This window comes from Leopardus geoffroyi, chromosome B4 (genome assembly GCF_018350155.1).
Source record: "Leopardus geoffroyi isolate Oge1 chromosome B4, O.geoffroyi_Oge1_pat1.0, whole genome shotgun sequence".
NCBI classification, from domain to species: domain Eukaryota; kingdom Metazoa; phylum Chordata; class Mammalia; order Carnivora; family Felidae; genus Leopardus; species Leopardus geoffroyi.
Window position 1 is genome coordinate 96807639 of NC_059341.1, and position 19242 is coordinate 96826880.

General features: G+C 37.7%; 1 protein-coding gene across 1 annotated transcript in view; it reads left to right on the top strand.

Annotated features, from left to right (window-relative positions):
• Positions 1–19242, top strand: part of RAB21 (RAB21, member RAS oncogene family) — a 45879-nt gene that overhangs the window by 15001 nt on the left and 11636 nt on the right. The window contains exons 4-6 of the mRNA XM_045467123.1: positions 1548–1611; positions 8552–8606; positions 9066–9154. Of these exons, the coding sequence (XP_045323079.1) occupies positions 1548–1611; positions 8552–8606; positions 9066–9154 (208 nt within the window). The remainder of the gene's footprint in view (positions 1–1547; positions 1612–8551; positions 8607–9065; positions 9155–19242) is intronic.

The window sequence follows — 19242 nt, forward strand, 5'->3', positions numbered from 1 at the left end:
AGTAATACATAATTGGATTCTGGCATGGTTCCTTTGAAATGATGAGGATGTACATTGTATATTGTTAAATTTTTCTTATGTGAAATCAATTGTGGATGGAAGTTCATTGCTTCTCTGAAAATTTTATACAAATGTGAATGAAACAAAAAGATGTGGCTGTACTGAGAAAACTATGGTTCAGTGCTAAGAGAAAGATAAGGTGATAATATTGATTACCTTTGCTTTTGTAAAGGTTTGGGGTTTATTAAAGATAGTTCCTCTGCATTCTTGCAGAGAGCAGGAGTATGGAGCTGTTAACATTTGTACTGTAGGACCAGATGCACAATAAGTGCTTACTTACCACGTATTTAATGTAATTTTTATAATATAAAGAAGTGTGTGAATTTTTTTTAGGAAAGTGTATAAGTTCTGTGTGATTTGATTACATACAAATTAAATTGCATTATAAAAAATGAAAGGAGGTATTCAAGTTTGTTCTTTATCCTATTTTATTGTAATCAATATATTTAAAATCATGAGTTCAAAAGATTAATTTACTTAATTTGAATTTACTCTCAACTGTGCCTACTGCTGTGCTTCATCCATAGTGAAGAATTTATTACTGGAGTCTTTGTACACCCGTGGTTTTCTATCAGGAGGTGACAGTGACTGGAGACATCTTTGGTTGTCACAGCTGGAGGATAGTACTGAATGATATCTAGTGGGTAGGAGGCCAGGAATACTGCTAAATAACATACACTGCTCAAGATAGTCCCTCACAACAAAGAATTAATCTGAGCCAAAATACCAGTATTGTTGAAGTTGAAAAATACTGTCATACACTAAAGGATGAAAATTTATTTTGCCGCTCTTTTTGGTGTCCATATACATTTTCCCCCTTTTAAGTGTGTGATACAGGAGCTCTCTGCCCTCTATTTGGAACCAATAAAGACTTTTTAAAAAATTTTTTAGATGTTTATTTATTTATTTTGAGAGAGCACGCACGCATGAGCAGGGAAGGGGCAGAGAGAGAGGGAGAGAGAGAAAGAATCCCAAGCAGGCTCCGTGCTGCCAACACAGAGCCTGACATGGGGCTCAAACTCAGGAACCGTGAGATCATGACCTGAGCCAAAATCAAGAGTCGGACACTTAACCGACTGAGCTACCCAGGCACCCCAACCAATAAGGACTTAATTTTAAGCCTGATATTTTTAAGTTCAAAGTGACTGTACAAGCATCTGTTATTATCAGAGGCTGGAGTTGACATGCTTTTGCTCGGGTAACTAGCTTTGTTTGGATCTGTGCAAGATTTATGAAAATTTATAATTAGAGGTGTCTCTGTCTATACTATATGTAGATATAGAGAGAAATCATTCCATTGGATATTTGTGTGCAGTTTGCAATATAATCTGTCAAAAAATGATCCTACATTAATCATTTCTAGTAGCACCTAAATATATGGGCTGTTAGACAAATTCTTGGTACTTTGACAGTGTGGGGCTTGGGATGTTGTAATGGTGGTCATTGTAACAGGAATTGTTTTAATATTTACTCTTTTGTATACACAGGTAAAAAACTGGGTCAAAGAATTACGGAAAATGTTGGGAAATGAAATCTGTTTATGTATAGTTGGTAAGCATCATCACTTTTTAAAAAATATGTCCTCTATTTTCTGATGTTTTATTAGAGAATAGCAAATAAGTAATTCTCATTTTTAAAGTTATGTGAGAAAAGAAGAATGACATTTTAATATTCAAATATTTTAGAATAATTTAGGATTTGGAAGTGATCTTTCAGAAGATTCAAACTTCAGGGAAGGCCTTGGGGAACAGGTGGGAAACTAATCATGTAAGGCTTTAACTGCCAGCCTTGCTTCAGTTTGATCTTTAGTTTTTCACTGTAAGATTTTTTTTTTTTTTTAGAAAAAAAGAGTTTAGGATCTAATTTCAAATAAAATTAAAGCTAATGAATTCAGCAAGCATTCTTGTTTTATACATTTAACTATGCACATTTTTGAGTTAAGGACAAATTTGACTCCAAGGATATGAGTAGATTATGATACTAGTGTAGAGGAATATTCTTAATGGGAAAAATAAAGGAACTGTAGAACTCATCCTTGGACTTCTGGAATTTCTCTTTGGTTCCCTTTTTCTTTAGTTTATTATTTCTATGATCTAGTAACTAATTATTGAGCAGGAAAGTATACCAGACACTATCCTGTGTTCTTAGTAGATATTATCTCATGTAATCCTCATAACCTTATGAGGGATTTATAGAGGAAGCTGATCCCTGGAGATATTTAATAATGTGCCCATTATCAAGCAGCTATCAGAGATGGAGTACAAATTGAAATCATTCTGACTCCTGTGCTTTGTTATTAATTCTTGTGATGAATAACTTCATAGTGTTTTCTTTCTTTCTGCATGACTGGTAGGGTAAAAATGGCCTCGGAAAAACCAGGGTGGGTTTAGTGGAGGACCTAGAATGGAATGATTGATGTGGGTGTATTTGGCTTTTTTAAGAATATTTTTTTTAACTAGAATTTACATTTCTTACATTGTGTCACCATTAAATCGGTAAACTTTACAGTTCCAGTTCAGGGTGCAAGTCTGGGGGAAGAGGACACAGAGATGATCTGGCCTGTTTTTTAAGTCTAGATGCTAGATGGTAGGCTAGATGGCAGGAGTATTTCAGAACAGAACCCTGGAGTAGTAGACTACATGGGAGTTTGGGCCAAAGCTGCAGCTAGTCATTACTGAGTTTGGCCTGGCTTTGTCTAGTAACTGGGACTTACTGGGAGTGGAAGTGACCACAGTAGGTGAATGACTGAAGATTTGATTATTTGAGATTCTGGTTATCTCTCAGAAGAGGGAAAAAAATGACTAACATATACTTAAAGTCAAAGAAGCCTCCAGTTTGTTATTTGACCAAGGTTACAAGTATTGTTTTTTTACTTTTTAATTTTTTAAATTTTATTTATTTATTTTGAGAAAGAGAGTGTGTGAACATGAGCAGGAGGGGCAGAGAGAGAGAGAGAGAGAGAAAGAAAGAATCCCAAGAGAGAGAGAAAGAATCTGTCAGCACAGAACCCAACACAGGGCTTGATCCCTGGGGTCATGACCTGAGCCAAAATCAAGAGTGGATGCTTAACTGACTAAGCCACCCAGGCACCCCTAAAGTAACATTTTTTAAAACATAGCTGGATAGAGGGCGCCTGGGTGGCTCAGTCGATTAAGCATCCAACTTCAGCTCAGGTCATGATCTCGTGATTCGTGAGTTGTGAGCCCCTTGTTGGGCTCTGTGCTGATAGCTCAGAGCCTGGAGCCTGCTTCAGATTCTGTCTCCTTGTCTCACTGCCCCTCCCCTGCTTGCGCTCTGTCTCTCAAAAATAAATAAAAACATTTTAAAAAAATAGCTGGAGGGGCGCCTGGGTGGCGCAGTCGGTTGAGCGTCCAACTTCAGCCAGGTCACGATCTCGCGGTCCGTGAGTTCGAGCCCCGCGTCGGGCTCTGGGCTGATGGCTCAGAGCCTGGAGCCTGTTTCCGATTCTGTGTCTCCCTCTCTCTCTGCCCCTCCCCCGTTCATGCTCTGTCTCTCTCTGTCCCAAAAATAAATAAACGTTGAAAAAAAAAAAATTAAAAAAAATAAAAATAAAAAAAAAATAGCTGGATAAATAAAGCTTATGAATAATTTGAACTGTGTATTGTTCATGTTCATACTATAAGAAGGTTTAGGAATAAATCTGGTAGCTTACTGCCCCTCGTAGAATCAGATAATCCTCATTTAATATTATATAGTGTTTAATAATTATTGGTATGAAGTATAAAAACTTCTCACTCCTTTTCTGTTGGCAAATGTGACATGGAATTTTGTTGTAATTCAGTGATGAAAGAATTTTGAGAGCCCACTTACCACAAAAGGAGAATTTCACAATGTATCTGTTTAAACAGTAACTTAGAGGGCTCACCTGTTTCTTTTTCATCCCAACCCAGCTGCCTTTCCGTCACCAACGCCCACCTCCAGATACTGTCTTGACTTTTTACTGCATGGACTAGTTTTGATTTGAATTTTATATAAATGGAATCGTATAGTATGAACTCTTGTATCTGGTTTTTTGTTTTTTTGGCTTTACATTATGTTTGCATGATTCCCCTCTGTTCTTGTATATAGTTGTAGTTCATTTTATTCTTTGCTCTCTGGTGCTTTATGAATATTCCACAATTTATCCTTTTGTTATTGATAGCCATTTACATTCTTTTATCCCCTATTGATTTTCATTCTATTTTTTTACAGCAGTTCAGTGTTTATTCTCTCTTCTGTTTTATTACTAAATTCAAAATAATAACACTACTTCCCAGGATTGTGGTGAAGAATAATAAACACTTGGCATAGAGAAGGCATTTGACAAATGTTTGTTGCTTTTCCTTTATATAACACAGTCCTTCAAATATTTGGATGGTTTACCTGAAGTGAAGGTCTTCACTTCACTTCTCTAGGTCTTCACTTGTTTTTCATTTGGTCTAACTTCTAGGCATTCTCATCATCCTGAGTCCTTTTTCCTAGGTTTGTTTCAGTATAGAAGTGTGTTTTCTACACTTGAACACTAGAATCTAGACATTGTTGAGCCAGTGTATACTTACATAGCTCTCTTTAAAATTCTCCCATTATCATTCTACCAACAACGGCCAAGATTGCGTACACTTTTTAGCATCCATGTCAATTCAGTGTTTCTTTTACATAGATTATAGTTAACAAAAATCTGAATCACTGTTTTATAAGTATCGCTCTTCTGTCAAGCTTTTCCCATCTTGTTGTTGTATAATTAAGTTATTTAAACTTAAGTGTAGGAACTTCAACTCATCATGTTTCTGAATCTTTATGTTTGATGATATCATCTCCTGGCTTTCTCATGTAAATTAAATAGTCCTTATCTAAACCACTTACAATGTGTTAACCAGTAATGGAGAACCCCATATTTGGCTAGCAAAGACTTTTTCCTCTCAATTTTATTTTTTTAAAATTTTTTTTTTTTTAATTTTTTTTTTTTTTCAACGTTTATTTATTTTTGGGACAGAGAGAGACAGAGCATGAACGGGGGAGGGGCAGAGAGAGAGGGAGACACAGAATCGGAAACAGGCTCCAGGCTCTGAGCCATCAGCCCAGAGCCCGACGCGGGGCTCGAACCCACGGACTGCGAGATCGTGACCTGGCTGAAGTCGGACGCTTAACCGACTGCGCCACCCAGGCGCCCCTTTCCTCTCAATTTTAGTTAGTTCAGTGATTAGTATTCCTAGCTGTGGTTGCTTTGCTTGATAGTATTTTGCTTCTAGTCTGTCCTTAACATTTGTATGTTTATTAAATAGTTACTTTTAATAATAGTTACCATTTATTAAGTTCTAAGTACTGTTCTAAGAACTGCACATTTATGATTTCAGTAAGTCTTCTGGCAGCACTACAAGAAGGTATCATTGCCATTTCCATTTTACACATGAGAAGTGGGCTAAGAGCTTGATACTTCCAAAGTACATAGCCAGATAGAGGTAGACCTGGGATTTTAACTTAGGTCTGTCTGCTACATCAAGAGTAAGTGAACAAAGGTGCCTGGGTGACTCAGTTGGTTAAGTGTCTGACTTGAGCTTAGGTCAAGATCTCATGGTTTGTGAGTTCGAGCCCCGTGTTGGACTCTGGAGTGACAGCTCAGAGCCTGGAACCTTCTTTGGATTCTGTGTCTCCCTCTCTCTGCCCCTCCCCCGCTCGTGTGCTGTCTGTCTCTCTCTCTCAAAAATAAACATGAGAAAATAATTTAAAAAATAAAAATAAAAAAAAAGAATAAGTGAACAAAATAGATATGGTCCTTGTCTTCCCAGAGCTTATGTGTAGGAAGAGAGAGAAAAACAAGCTATTACTATATATTACAATAAATGCTATGAAAGGGGAAGTACAGATTGCTGTGGTAGCACAAAAGCAAACCTAACTAAATTTGGGGGGTGGGGTGGGGATGTTAAAGGAAGATTTCCTAGAGTGTTGGATTAACTAAATAAGCTAGACGAAGCCAGTGGGGTGGTGGTAAAAAGTGTGTTGCCTATCATGGGCTTTAATTTTCTCCTAACACTGTTAATTTTCCATTTGATCATTCACTGTGATGAATATGGCTATTAATAACTGCTCCTTACTGAGTATATACTATATACTAGGCCTTTTACATGTATTGTATTTTCACATCAACTGTGCTAAGTTTGTTAGCTACATTTGTACAAAGTGATACTAAGAGAGGTTAGTAATGTTCCCCAAATTATATAGTTATGAAGTGACCCAGGACAGGAAAACAAGTTTTATCAGGGTTAAAGCCTTTGAAGGCTTCCTTTGATTGATTAGGCCACATACCATTGGGTCTCAGCAAAACAGGTTTCTAGCTCTTTATTGCCATTAGGCCATCTGCCCTTAGCAATGGGTATATCCTTTCCATGATCTTAATTCAAATGTGTTTTTATAAAAAATAAAAGTTTTTGCTTCTTAGCAGGGTGGCTTTTCACCTTCCTCTTCAATAGCTTCAGCCAATTTTTCCCCCTCATCTTTATAGTACTGTACTTTACTTGTTGGTAATCTTTTTTCAGGTGTTTCAAGTCTATTAGAAAGTTCCCTATATAGCTGTATAGTAATATTGAAACAGATATGAACCTCAAAGCCTTAATCCTTTAGATGTCTTGCTTTTTTTTAATGTTTTTATTTTTGAGAGAGAGACAGAGCATGAGCAGGGGAGGGGCAGAGAGAGAGGGAGACAGAATTTGAAGCAGGCTCCAGGCTCTGAGCTGTCAGCACAGAGCCTGATGCAGGGCTCGAACTCATGAACTGTGAGATCATGACCTGAGCCAAAGTTGGATGCTCAACCATTTGAGCCACCCAGGCTCCCCTAGATGTCTTGCTTTTAAAAGAACTGTAGGCACTAAAGAAATTTTGAGTTTTGGAAGGATGTCAGTCACCACAATGTGTTTTTTTCTGACTTAATCTGTGCTGTCACTCCCTATGAATACCGATTGTTCAAAAACTAGTAGTAAACAAAAATTTTTTGTTTAAAAAAATAATTAGGTTATTAAGATAGCTATTTTAATGATAACCAGATTTATTAAAGTTAGGTAAGTTTAAAATGTTATTAGATAATATTAGATCATAGCAGTGTCTGAATAATTTCCCCCAAATATTCATTTGAGGCAGTACTCAAATTTTCTACTTTCTGTATCCTCATTTTTTAAGAACAGATGTTGATAATCCTGGTGGAATTTGAAAACAGAGGCATTAAAGATTGAGAAAAACAACTCACAGGGTTTTAGGTAATTGGGACAAAAGTCTTCTTGATCGGAGACTCGTGGCAGTCTTGTGCCTCTGTTGGAACCACAGACCACTAGGTGGTGCTTTTTGCTTTCTTCATAGCATAAAACAACTTCTGGTGACTGTCCGCTATATTGGCTGCAATATTTAGCAAATTTAAATTTTTATTGACAAGTAGAATGTAGAAAATCAGAATTAATATGGTTTTCTTGCTAAGGTAAACAATCCCCAAAGAAGGAACAGTTCATTATAGAATTTGTTGATAATCACTGAGCTTTAGTATAATCTGTTTCCCTCTCCTGCTTTGGCTATGTTGTAAAATAGTGACTTGCAGCTGCCCACAATTGGGTGCTCAGTTTATTTGAGGTCCTCCATGTACAGAACCTCCGGGCTTCTACTTCTCAGTTGTAAGCATCTTTCATTGGGTGCTTATCGTGCTTTATCTGAAATCATCTAGATTCTCTAATGTCCCAAGAAAAGATGACCTTATTTACAAAAGTTTCTTTTTTCCTCTGTAAGTCAAAATAGAAGATATTTGTTTGAAATATCTTTCCTTTAGTGTTGTCTGTCCAGCCAACTCACCTTAACCTCTATTCTGTATTTAAATAGGGAATCTGCATTTTGCAGTTTCTTCACTTTTATTCTGGTGGCTTTTTTAGCATAATTTCGGTTTCGTCCCATTGTTTAAGAAGAGTTAAACTTATTTTCAGTAATTTTAAATTCGTATGATATGCATATATTAAGCTCTCTCATGTTAAATAAACAGTGCAGTTTCCTCTCCAGTGGTGGTGAAATGCTTAAAGAGCCATAATACCAAATACCCTTAGGTTAGCCTAATATCTTTCGTGAATAGTAAGATAGCCTTGCTTAATTATTGACTGGCTCTGTGTTGACTGGGGACCATTTACTCTTGGCTAAGAATCATAGGTTCCCAAGTGTATGTTGTCTCACTTATCTCCTAAATCAAAGAATAGTGCCCATCTCTTTGGAAAAGTTATTTTCTCTGCTTCAGGAGGGATTTGCATTGAGCCATTTGAAGGAGGTTGAGGCATTTACCTTGACAGTCATGATCTGCCCTTATATTATAGGGTTTAACTTTATAGTTTCAGGACATGTAGAAGTTTGATGGGAATTTGTATTATTTTTCCAGGTGATTAAAATGGCAATTGTGTATTTAGAATTGACTTAGTTCTGTTATAAAGATGAATCAATATTAAGAATTGGCATCTTTACTTTTTCAAACTAGGTAATAAAATAGACTTGGAAAAGGAGAGACATGTTTCCGTTCAAGAAGCAGAATCGTAAGTGATCACCCTTTCTCCCTCCCGTCACTCCCTGGTAGAAGTCCTTTTCTTTGCACAGTGTATTTTACCATTTATGTAATAATGAAACCTGTTAATCTAAAATGAGCTATTGGAATCAGTGAAGCATATTTACATTGGTAATTTCTGGACTTTTGACATTTAAAGTTACTCCATTCTCACTTCTCTTTTTGATTTCAGTAAAAAATATAAAGAGTGATGCAAAAGAAAACTATCATCAAATAGTGAATCACAAAAACTTGTATTTGGGTTCCAAATTAACTTACATTTCAAGTGTTGTTATTCTCATGTTCTTAATTAAAATTTGGTTCAGTGCATCTTAATTTCACTAAATGTGGGTTAATTAGTAATAAGTCACTAAAATTGCTACTTAAAACATGACAAAAACATGAAAAAAATTTTTGCATCAATCACTGACGTTACTCTTTTTTTTTTAAGGTATGCAGAATCTGTTGGAGCAAAACATTATCATACTTCAGCCAAACAGAACAAAGGAATTGAGGAACTCTTTCTTGATCTTTGTAAAAGTAGGTGTATTCAGACTTTGTATATTTTAGAAATAGCTCTTTTAAAAATATTGGTAATATTTTTTAAGTGATGTTTTACAGTCTCAATTAATGACCACACTGATGATTTATCACATCTGACAGCACTATTATTTACTTAATATTTTTTTCTTAAACTCATTATTTAAAGCTTAAATACCTATTTAGCTCTATTTCAAGCACTAGTTAATGGATATGAAATCAGCGGATATGATATGTGCTAAATACACATTAAAATAAATACATAACTGTCAAAAATAAAAATAGAGGAGAGTATACAGATTAAAACAGATTTAAGAGGTATAACAACCTGTTGCACTGGATGGACCTTATTTGGATCCTGATTCGACAAAGTAGTGAAAAAGGACATTTGTTAAACAATAGGGACTATATGAATACTCACTGGATATTTGATGATATTATTAAGGGGTGTCTGGCCAGCTCAGTTGGTAGAGCATGTGACTTTTGACCTCAAGGTTGTGAGTTGAAGCCTCACATTGAGTATGGGTGCCTGGGTGGTTCAGTTGTTTAAGCATCTGACTCTTGGTTTCAGCTCAGTTCATGATCTCACGGTTCATGAGTTAAAACCTCACATCAGGCTCTGTGCTGCTAGTGCTCCCTCTCTCTCTGCCCCTTCCTCACGCTCTCTCAAATATAAAAAAAAAGAAAAAAGAAAGAAATTATTGAGGTTTTGCTTCAAGATGGTAACATCAGAAGATCTTGAACTTATCTTTTCTCATTGATACACTGAGTCTAAAGGTACATATGATACAATTTCCTCTTTAAAAAACATAAAGTCTTACTGAATGACAACTATACCTTGGACAAATAATAAGAAAATGACACAGAAGAAGGTAGAAGAGGCTGAAACACAATCTTGCCATAAACCGCATCCCTGGTGTGATGACCCACAACTAAAAGGGAACTCAAAACCTATAGCTTCTCCGTAAGGAGTGAAGATTATGAACCCCACAGTGGGCATCTCAACTTTTAAGACATTAATGAGATGAGTCCCCCAAATATCTAACTTTGAAAATCAGCGTGTCTCACATCCCAAGACCTACAATACTGAAAGTCTGAAAAACTGTTTTTTGGGTTTTTTTTTTGAGATAGAGAAGAGAAGGCTCAAGTGAGCAAGGGGCAGAGAGAATCCCGTGAGGGGCGAAGAGAGAAAAGGCGGGACTCAAGCTCACCCAATGCAGGCCTCAAGCTCACCCTGTGCAGGACTTGAACTCAGCAAAAAGTGAGATCATGACCTGAGCCAAAGTCAGCTGCTTAACCGACTGAGCCACTCGGGTGCCCTGAAAAACTGTTCTTAAAGGGCTGTGTGCTTGGACTCACCTGCCCCAGGGCCTAGGTCAAAGGCAGCTGATCACACTAACTTAAAGTGAGGGAGGCTTAGGGTACCTGGGTAGTTTAGTTAGTTAAACATCCAACTCTTGATTTCAGCTCAGGTCATGATCCCAGGGTCATGGGATCAAGCCCTGTGTCAGGCTTAGCACTGAGTGTGGAGCCTGCTTGAGATTCTCTCTCTCTCCCTCTGCCCCCTTCTCTGTTTATGCTCTAGTTCTCTCAAATTAAAAAAAAAAATGTTTTAAAGTGAAAGAGATTCACCTGCTTAAAAGTGTCTGCCCGCAGGGCAGGCATCTAATCTAACACACACATCTAGGAGCCTGCTGGTGTAATACTCTCCTGGGATGGAGGCTGGCAGGTGTCATCTTCATGCTTTTCCTTTGCTGCATTCCCCCTTTGCTGTGCTCCAGAGTACCAGTATCTCTGGTAGGAGAGCTTTTGCACACATGTGGTACCCCAATTTTTGCACCTGCCACCGAGGAAACACCTCTTAATCACCTGGCCTAAAGGCCAGGGGAGCTTATATTCTTAGTCCTATTGGACTATAATAATTGGTGTTACTCAAAAAGGAGCTCATACCCCTGTCTGGCACCTCAATTTTTGTAACTGCTGCCAGGAGACCCCTCTATATTACCTGGCTCTGGTGGCCAGTGGGGCCTATGTCTGTGGGTCCCACAGGACTGTAATCAACAGAGAAAGAGCTCTTAAACAGCCACCACCCACAGGCCACAGCAAGAAGCAACAGATCCACAAGCTCAATTTTTTCGTGAAGGAGGCCCATTCGCTAATAGTCATGACTGTGGCCTGAGGGGCAGGTTTTAGGTTTGGCACACATTTAGTGGCCTGTGGAACTGCATTCAAGGAATGTAGGCTGTGGGCACCATCTTTGTGCTCTTCTTCTACCTTGCTCTGGCTTGCTAGTATAACCTAGGAAAGAGCTTATACATTTGTCTAGAGCCCTAATTTTAGTGACTGCTGCCCAGGGGACACTTCCAGATCACCTGGCCCTGGTAGCCAGTGGGGCTTCTGCTTGCAGTCCCAGAGGACTGTATATCTGCATACTTTTAAAAGCTGATACCTAAAGATCGGGCTTCCAGTCAGCCTGAATCTAGGTGCTGAGATCCTCCCATTTGGGACACTGATACATCTTGGCACATCCTCAACTACTGGGAGCTATTAAAAATACAATAGGCTGCTTGGAGAAGCAGACTGTTCCATTTACTGTATAGAAAGCAACATGGAGAGTCACACAAAATGAAGAAACAGGAATATGTTCCAAATGAAAGAACAAGATAAAACCTCAGGAAAAAACCTGAATAAGACAGAGATAAGTAATTTACCTTACAAAGAGTTCAGAGTAATGGTTATAAAGATCCTCACAATTTCAACAGGAGATGGAAAATATAACAAATAGAAGTCAGAGCTAAAGAAAACAGTAAATGAACTGAAAAATACACCAAAGGTATTCAACTTCAGCCTAGATGACGCAGAAGAAATGATCAGTCAACTCAAAGACAAGGCAGTGACACCCAGTCAGAGCAGCAAAAAGGAAAAACATGAAAAAAGGTGAAGATAGTTGAAGGCATTTATGGAACAATATCAAGCAGTCTAACATTCGCATTCTAGGGATCCCAGAAGGAGAGAGAGAGAGAAGGGGGGCAGAAATCTTATTTGAGAAAATAATGCCTAAAAACTTCCCAACCTGGGTAAGGAAACAGACATCCAAGTGCAGGAAGCCCAGAGAGTTCCAAATAAGAGAAACCTAAAGTGATACACACTGAAGATACATTATAATTAAAATGTCAAAAGACAAGGAGAGACTATTAAAAGGGGCAAGACAAAAACAACTTGTTACATACAGGGCAATCCCCATAAGATTATCAGCAGACCTTTCAGCAGCAGTTTCACAGGGCAGAAGGAGTGGCATGATATGTTCAAAGTACTGTAAGTAAAAAACCTTCCAACCAAAAATTCTCTACCTGGCAAAAGTATCATTCAGAAGTGAAGGAGAGATAAAGGATTTTCCAGACAAGCAAAAGCTAACGTTCATCACCACCAAACTTGCCTTAAAGATATGTTGAAGGGACTTCTTATATCTGAAAAGGAAGGGTGCTAATTAGTAGCAGGAATACACATGAGAGATGAAATCTCACTGGAAGGTGAATAGTAAAGGTAGTATATTAACTGATTATAAAGTTAGTGTGAAAGTTAGAAGACAAAAGTAGTAAAGATAACCATAATTGTGATAATTAGTTGAGGTATACGTAAGATGAAAAGATGTAAAACATGACATCAGAAACATAGGGGAGTAATAATGTTGAGCATTACAGTAGGATCAAGTTTAAGATGTTATCAACTTAACAGGGTGCCTGGGTGCTCAGTTGGTTAAGCGTCTGACTTTGGCTCAGATCATGATCTCACGGTTCATGAGTTCGAGCCCCGCGTCAGGCTCTGTGCTGACAGCGCAGAGCCTGGAGCCTGCTTTGTATTCTTTGTCTCCCTCTCTCTCTGCCTCTTCCTGCTCATGCTGTCTCTTCCTCTCTCAAAAATAAATAAACATTAAAAAAAATTTTTTAAGATGTTATCAACTTAAAATAGACTATTATAGACACAAGTTGTTATATGTAAGCCTCTTTGTAACCACAAAACAAAAACCTATAGTAAATATACAAATGATAAAGACAAAGGAATATAAGCATACCACTGAAGTATGTCATCAAACCTCAAAGGAAAGAGCAAGAGAAGAAGAAAGAAACAAAGAGGAATTACAAAAACAGCTAAGAAATAGAATGGCAGTAAACATACCTATAACTACTTTAAATGTAAATGGACTAGGTTCTCAAGTCAAAAGACATAGAATGGCTTGAGTGGATTAAAAAAAAACAAGACCAGGGTGCCTGGGTGGCTCAGTTGGTTAAGCATCGACTCGATTTCAGCTCAGGTCATGATCTCATGGTTCATGGGTTCAAGGCATGGGTTAGGTTCTGCACTGAAAGTGTGGCACCTGCTTGAGATTCTCTCTCTACCTCTCTCTTTGCCCCTCCCCCACTCACACGTGTGGGCACACACTCTCTCAAATAAACTTAAAAAAAAAAGAGGTCTTAAAAAAAAAACAGACCTATGTATATGCTGCCTATAAGAGACTCGGTTTATTTATTTATTTTTACTTATTTTTAATTTAAATCCAAGTTAGTTAACATACAGTGTAATAATTTCAGGAGTAGAAATTCATGATTCATCACTTACATATAACACCTAGTGCTCATCACAACAAGTGCTGTCTTTAATGACTCTCACCCATTTAGCCTATCCCCCCACCCACCATCCCTCCAAACCTCAGTTTGTTCTCTATATTTAAGAGTTTCTTATGGTTTGCCTCCCTCTCTGTTTTTATCTTACTTTTCCCTCCCTTCCCCTATGATCATCTGTTGAGTTTCTCAAATTCCACATTTGAGTGGAATATGATACTGCTTTTCTCTGATTGACTTATTTCACTTAGCATAATACACTCTTCCATTCACATTGTTGCAAATGGCAAGATTTCATTCTTTTTGATCAGTATTCCATTGTGTGTATATATATATATACACATATATATATATATACCACATCTTCTTTATCCATTCATCAGTTGATGGACATTTGGGCTCTTTCCATGATTTGACTGCGGTCGATAGTGCTGCTATAAACATTGGGGTGCCTGTGGCCCTTCGAATCAGTATTTTTGGAACCTTTGGATAAATACCTAGTAGTGCAATTGCTGGGTTATAGGGTAGTTCTATTTTTAATTTTTTGAGGAATCTCCATACTGTTTTCCAGAATGGCTGCACCAGTTTGCATTCCCACCAGCAGTGCAAAAGGGTTCCCTTTTCTCTGCATCCTCACCAACATCTGTTGTTGCCTGAGTTGTTAATTTTAGCCATTCTGACAGGTGTGAGGTGGTATCTCAATGTGGTTTTGATTTGTATTTCCCTGATGATGAGTGATGTTGAGCATTTTTTCATGTGTCTGTTAGTCATCTGGATGTCTCCTTTGGAAAGTGTCTAGTCGTGTCTTTTGTCTATTTTTTCACTGGATTATTTATTTTTGGGTATTGACTTTGATGAGTTCATTACAGATTTTGTATACTAACCCTTTATCCAGTATGCCATTTGCAAATATCTTCTCCCATTCTGTCATTTGCCTTTTAGTTTTGCTGATTGTTTCCTTCACTGCCTGAAGGCTTTTTATCTTGATAAGGTCCTAATAGTTCATTTTTGCTTTTGTTTCCTGTGCCTCTGGGTGACATGTCAAGTAAGAAGTTGGTGTGGCTGAGGTCAAGAGGTTGTTGCCTATTTTCTCCTCTAGGACTTTGATGACTTCCTATCTTACATTTGTTTAGGTCTTTCATCCATTTTGAGTTTATTTTTGTGTATGGTGTAAGAAAGTGGCCCAGGTTCATTCTGCATGTCACACTGTCCATTTTTCCCAACACCATTTGCTGATGAGACTGTCTTTTTCCCATTGGATATCCTTTCCTGCTTTGTTGCAGATCAGTTGGCCATATATTTGTGGGCCCATTTCTGGGTTCTCTATTCTGTTCCATTGATCTAATGTGTCTGCTTTTTTGCCAGTACCATACTGTCTTGATGATTACAGCTTTGTAATATAGCTTGAAGTCCGGAATTGTGATGCCTTCGGCTTTGGTTTTCTTTTTTTCAACATTCCTTTGGCTATTCAAGGTCTTTTCTGGTTCCATATGAATTTTAGGACTGTTTGTTCTAGTTCTGTGAAGAATGCTGGTATTATTTTGATAGGGATTGCATTGAATGTGTAGATTGCTTTGGTAGTATGGGTAATATTTTAACAATATTTTTTTTTCCCAATCCATCAGTGTGGAATGTTTTTCCATTTCTTTGTGTCTTCTTCAATTTCTTTCATAAGCTTTCTATACTTTTCAGTGTGTAGATCTTTTACCACTTTGGTTAGGGTTATTCCTAGGTACTTTATGGTTTTTGGTGCAACTGTAAATGGAACAGATACCTTGATTTCTCTTTCTGCTGCTTCATTATGGGTGTATGGAAATGTAACCAATTCCTGTATTTTATATCCTGCAACTTTGCTGAATTCATGTATCAGTTCTAGCAGTTTTTTGTGTGGAGTCTTTTGGGTTTTCCACATAGAGTATCATATCATCTGTAAAGAGTGAAAGTTTGACTTCTTCCTTGCCGGTTTGGATGTCTTTTATTTCTTTTTGTTGTCTGATTGCTGTGACTAGGACTTCCAACACTATGTTGAACAACAGCAGTGAGAGTGGACATCCTTGCCATGTCCCTGATCTTAGGGGGAAAGCTCTCAGTTTCTCCCCATTGAGGATGATGTTAGCTGTGGGTCTTTTGTATATGGCCTTTATGATGTTGAGGAATGTTCCTTCCATTCCTACTTTCTTGAGGGTTTTATCAAGAAAGGATACTGTATTTTGTCAAATGCTTTTTCTGCGTCTATTGAGAGGATCATTGTGGTTCTTATCCTTTTTTTTTTCTTTTTTTAATTTTTTTTTTCAATGTTTATTTATTTTTTTTGGGACAGAGAGAGACAGAGCATGAACGGGGGAGGGGCAGAGAGAGGGAGACACAGAATCGGAAACAGGCTCCAGGCTCTGAGCCATCAGCCCAGAGCCTGACGCGGGGCTCGAACTCACGGACCGCGAGATCGTGACCTGGCTGAAGTCGGACGCTTAACCAACTGCGCCACCCAGGCACCCCCCTTTTTTTTTCTTAATGTGGTGTATCACATTGATTAATTTGTAGATATTGAACCAGCTCTTCATCCCAGGAATAAATCCTTCTTGATTATGGTGAATAATTGTTTTCATGTATTGTTGGATCCGGTTTGTTAGTATCAGTTTAGATGTAAGGATACACACAGACTGAAAGTGAAGGGATGAAAAAGACATTCCATGTAAACGGAAACCAAAAGAAAGTTGAAGTAGCTATTCATATATCAGACAAAATAGAATTTAAAACAAAGACTGTAATAAGAGACAGTGGCATTGCATAATGATAAAGGGATCATTCCAACAAGAAGATAAGACATTTGTAATATTTGTGCACCCAACACAGGAGCACCTAAATATATAAAGCAAATATCAACAGACCTAAAGAAAGAAATAGCAATAAAAATAATGGTGGGGGACTTTAATACCCCATTTACATCAATGGGTACATATGCAGACAGAAAAGCAGTAAGGAAACATTGGCCTTAAATGACATGTTAAATCAGATGTACTTAACAGGTTTTTAGAGAACATTCTATCCAAAAGCAACACAATGCACATTTTTCCCAAGTTCACCTGGAACACTTTCCAAAATTGTATATCATGCCACAAAACAAGTCTTAATAAATTCAAGAGGACTGAAATATCAAGCATCTTTTCCAACCACAATGGTATAAAACTAGAAATTAGCTACACAAAGAAAACTGAAAATTTCACAAATATGTGGAGAATAAACAACTTGCTAATGAACAGCCAGCAAGTCGAAGAAGAAATCAAGAGAAATAAAAATATACTTTTAGATAAACAAAAATGTAAATGTAACATACCAAACTTTATAGGATGTAGCAAAAGCAGTTCTAAGAGGGAAGTTTATAGCGATACCTAACTCAGGAATCAAAAAGAGTCTCATATAGGGATGCCTGGCTGTCTCCGTTGGAAGAGCATGTGACTCAATCTCAGCGTTGTGAGTTTGAGCCCCATGTTGGGAGTAGAGATTACAAAAAATAAATAAAACTTTAAAAAAGTCACAAAGAAACAACATGACTTTATATATCAAGGAACTAGAAAAAGAAGAACAAAGCCCAAAATTAGGGGAAGAAAGGGAACAACAAAAATTGGAGTAGAAATAAATGAAGCAGAGACAAAAAAAAGAAAAAAGATCAATGAAACTAAGAGCTAGTTCTTTAAAGATAAAATTCTAAAAACTTTAGTTAGACTCACCAAAAACAAAGAGTACTCAAATAAATAAAAATGAAAGTGGACGGGTGCCTGGGTGGCTCAGTCCAGCTCTTGATTTTAGTTCAGGTCATGATACACAGTTCGTGAGTTTGAGACCCATGTAGGGCTCTGTGCTGACATCACGGAGACTGCTTGGGATTCTTTGTTTCTCTCTCCTCTCTCTCTGCCCCTGCTCCAGTCACACTTTTCTCTCTCCAAATAAATAGACATTAAAGGAGAAGAACCAGCATTTCCCAGATGGATTGGATGTCGAACCCCTTGTTTAAGGAAGGAGGGGAGGGAGGGAGGAAGGGGAGGGAGGGAAGAAGGAAGGAAGGAGAGGAAAGGAGGCAGCGAGGGAGGAGGGGAGGAAGGAAGAAAGGAAGGAAGGAAGGAAGGAAGGAAGGAAGGAAGGAGAGGGAGGGAGGAAGATGTGAAAGCAGACGCTTTACAACTGATACCACAGAAATACAAAAGATCACAAGACACTACTGTGAACAATTATATGCAATAAATTGGACAACCTAGAAGACATCAACAAATTCCTAGAAATATATAACCTACCAATAATGAGTCATGATGAAATATAAAATCTGAACAGACTGATTACTAGTAAGGAGATTGAATCAGTAATCAAAAACCTCCCAACAAATAGAAATCCAGGACCAGATGGCTTCACTAGTGAATTCTACTAAACATTCAAAGAATGTTCTACTAAACATTCAAAGAATACCCGTCCTTCTCAAATTCTTCCAAAAAGTAGAAAAGAAGGAAACTCCTCCACACTCATTTTGCAAAGCAAGCATTACCCTGACACCAAAGCCAGACAGGGACACCACAAGAAAAGAAAATTACAGGCCAGTATCCTTGATGAACATAAATGCAAAAACCCTCAACAAAATATTAGTAAACTGAATTCAGCAATACACTGGAAAGATCATAACACCATGATCAAATGGGATTTGTTCCAGGGATGCAAGGATGGTTCAACATCCATAACTTAGTCATTGTGCTACACCATGTTAACAAAATGAAGGATAAAATCATATGATCATTTCAGTAGATGCAGGAGAAGTATTTGACAAAATTCAGCATCCATTTATGATAAAAAAAAAAAAACTTCTTAACCAAGTGGGTATAGAGGGAATGTACCTTAACATAATAAAGGCCATATGCAACATACCCACAACTAGCATCATACTCAATGGAGAAAAACTGAAAGCATTTCCTTTAAGATCAGGAACAAGACAAGGGATGCTCACTTTTGCCACTTTTATTCAACATAGTATTGTAAGTCCTAGTCAGAGCAGTTAGGCAAAGAAAAAGAAACAAAAGGCATATGGTTAGAAAGGAAGAAGTAAAACTGTCAGTATTTGCAGATGATATTATATATAGAAAACCCTTAAAGACTCCCATCAAAAAACTGTTAGAACTAATAAGCAAATATAGTTCATTGTAGGATATAAGAAATCAGTAAGCAAAAATCAGTTGTGTTTCTAGACACTAATAATGAACTATCAAAAAGAGAAATTAAGAAAACAATCCCATTTGCAGTTACATCAAAAATGATAAAATACAGGCGCCTGTGTGGCTCAGTCAGTTAAGTGTCTGACCTCAGCTCAGGTGATCTCACAGTTTCTGAGTTTGAGCCCTGCATCGGGCTCTGTGCTGACAGCTCAGAGCCTGGAGCCTCTTTTGGATTCTGTGTGTCCCTCTCTCTCTGCCTCTCCCCCACTTGCGTTCT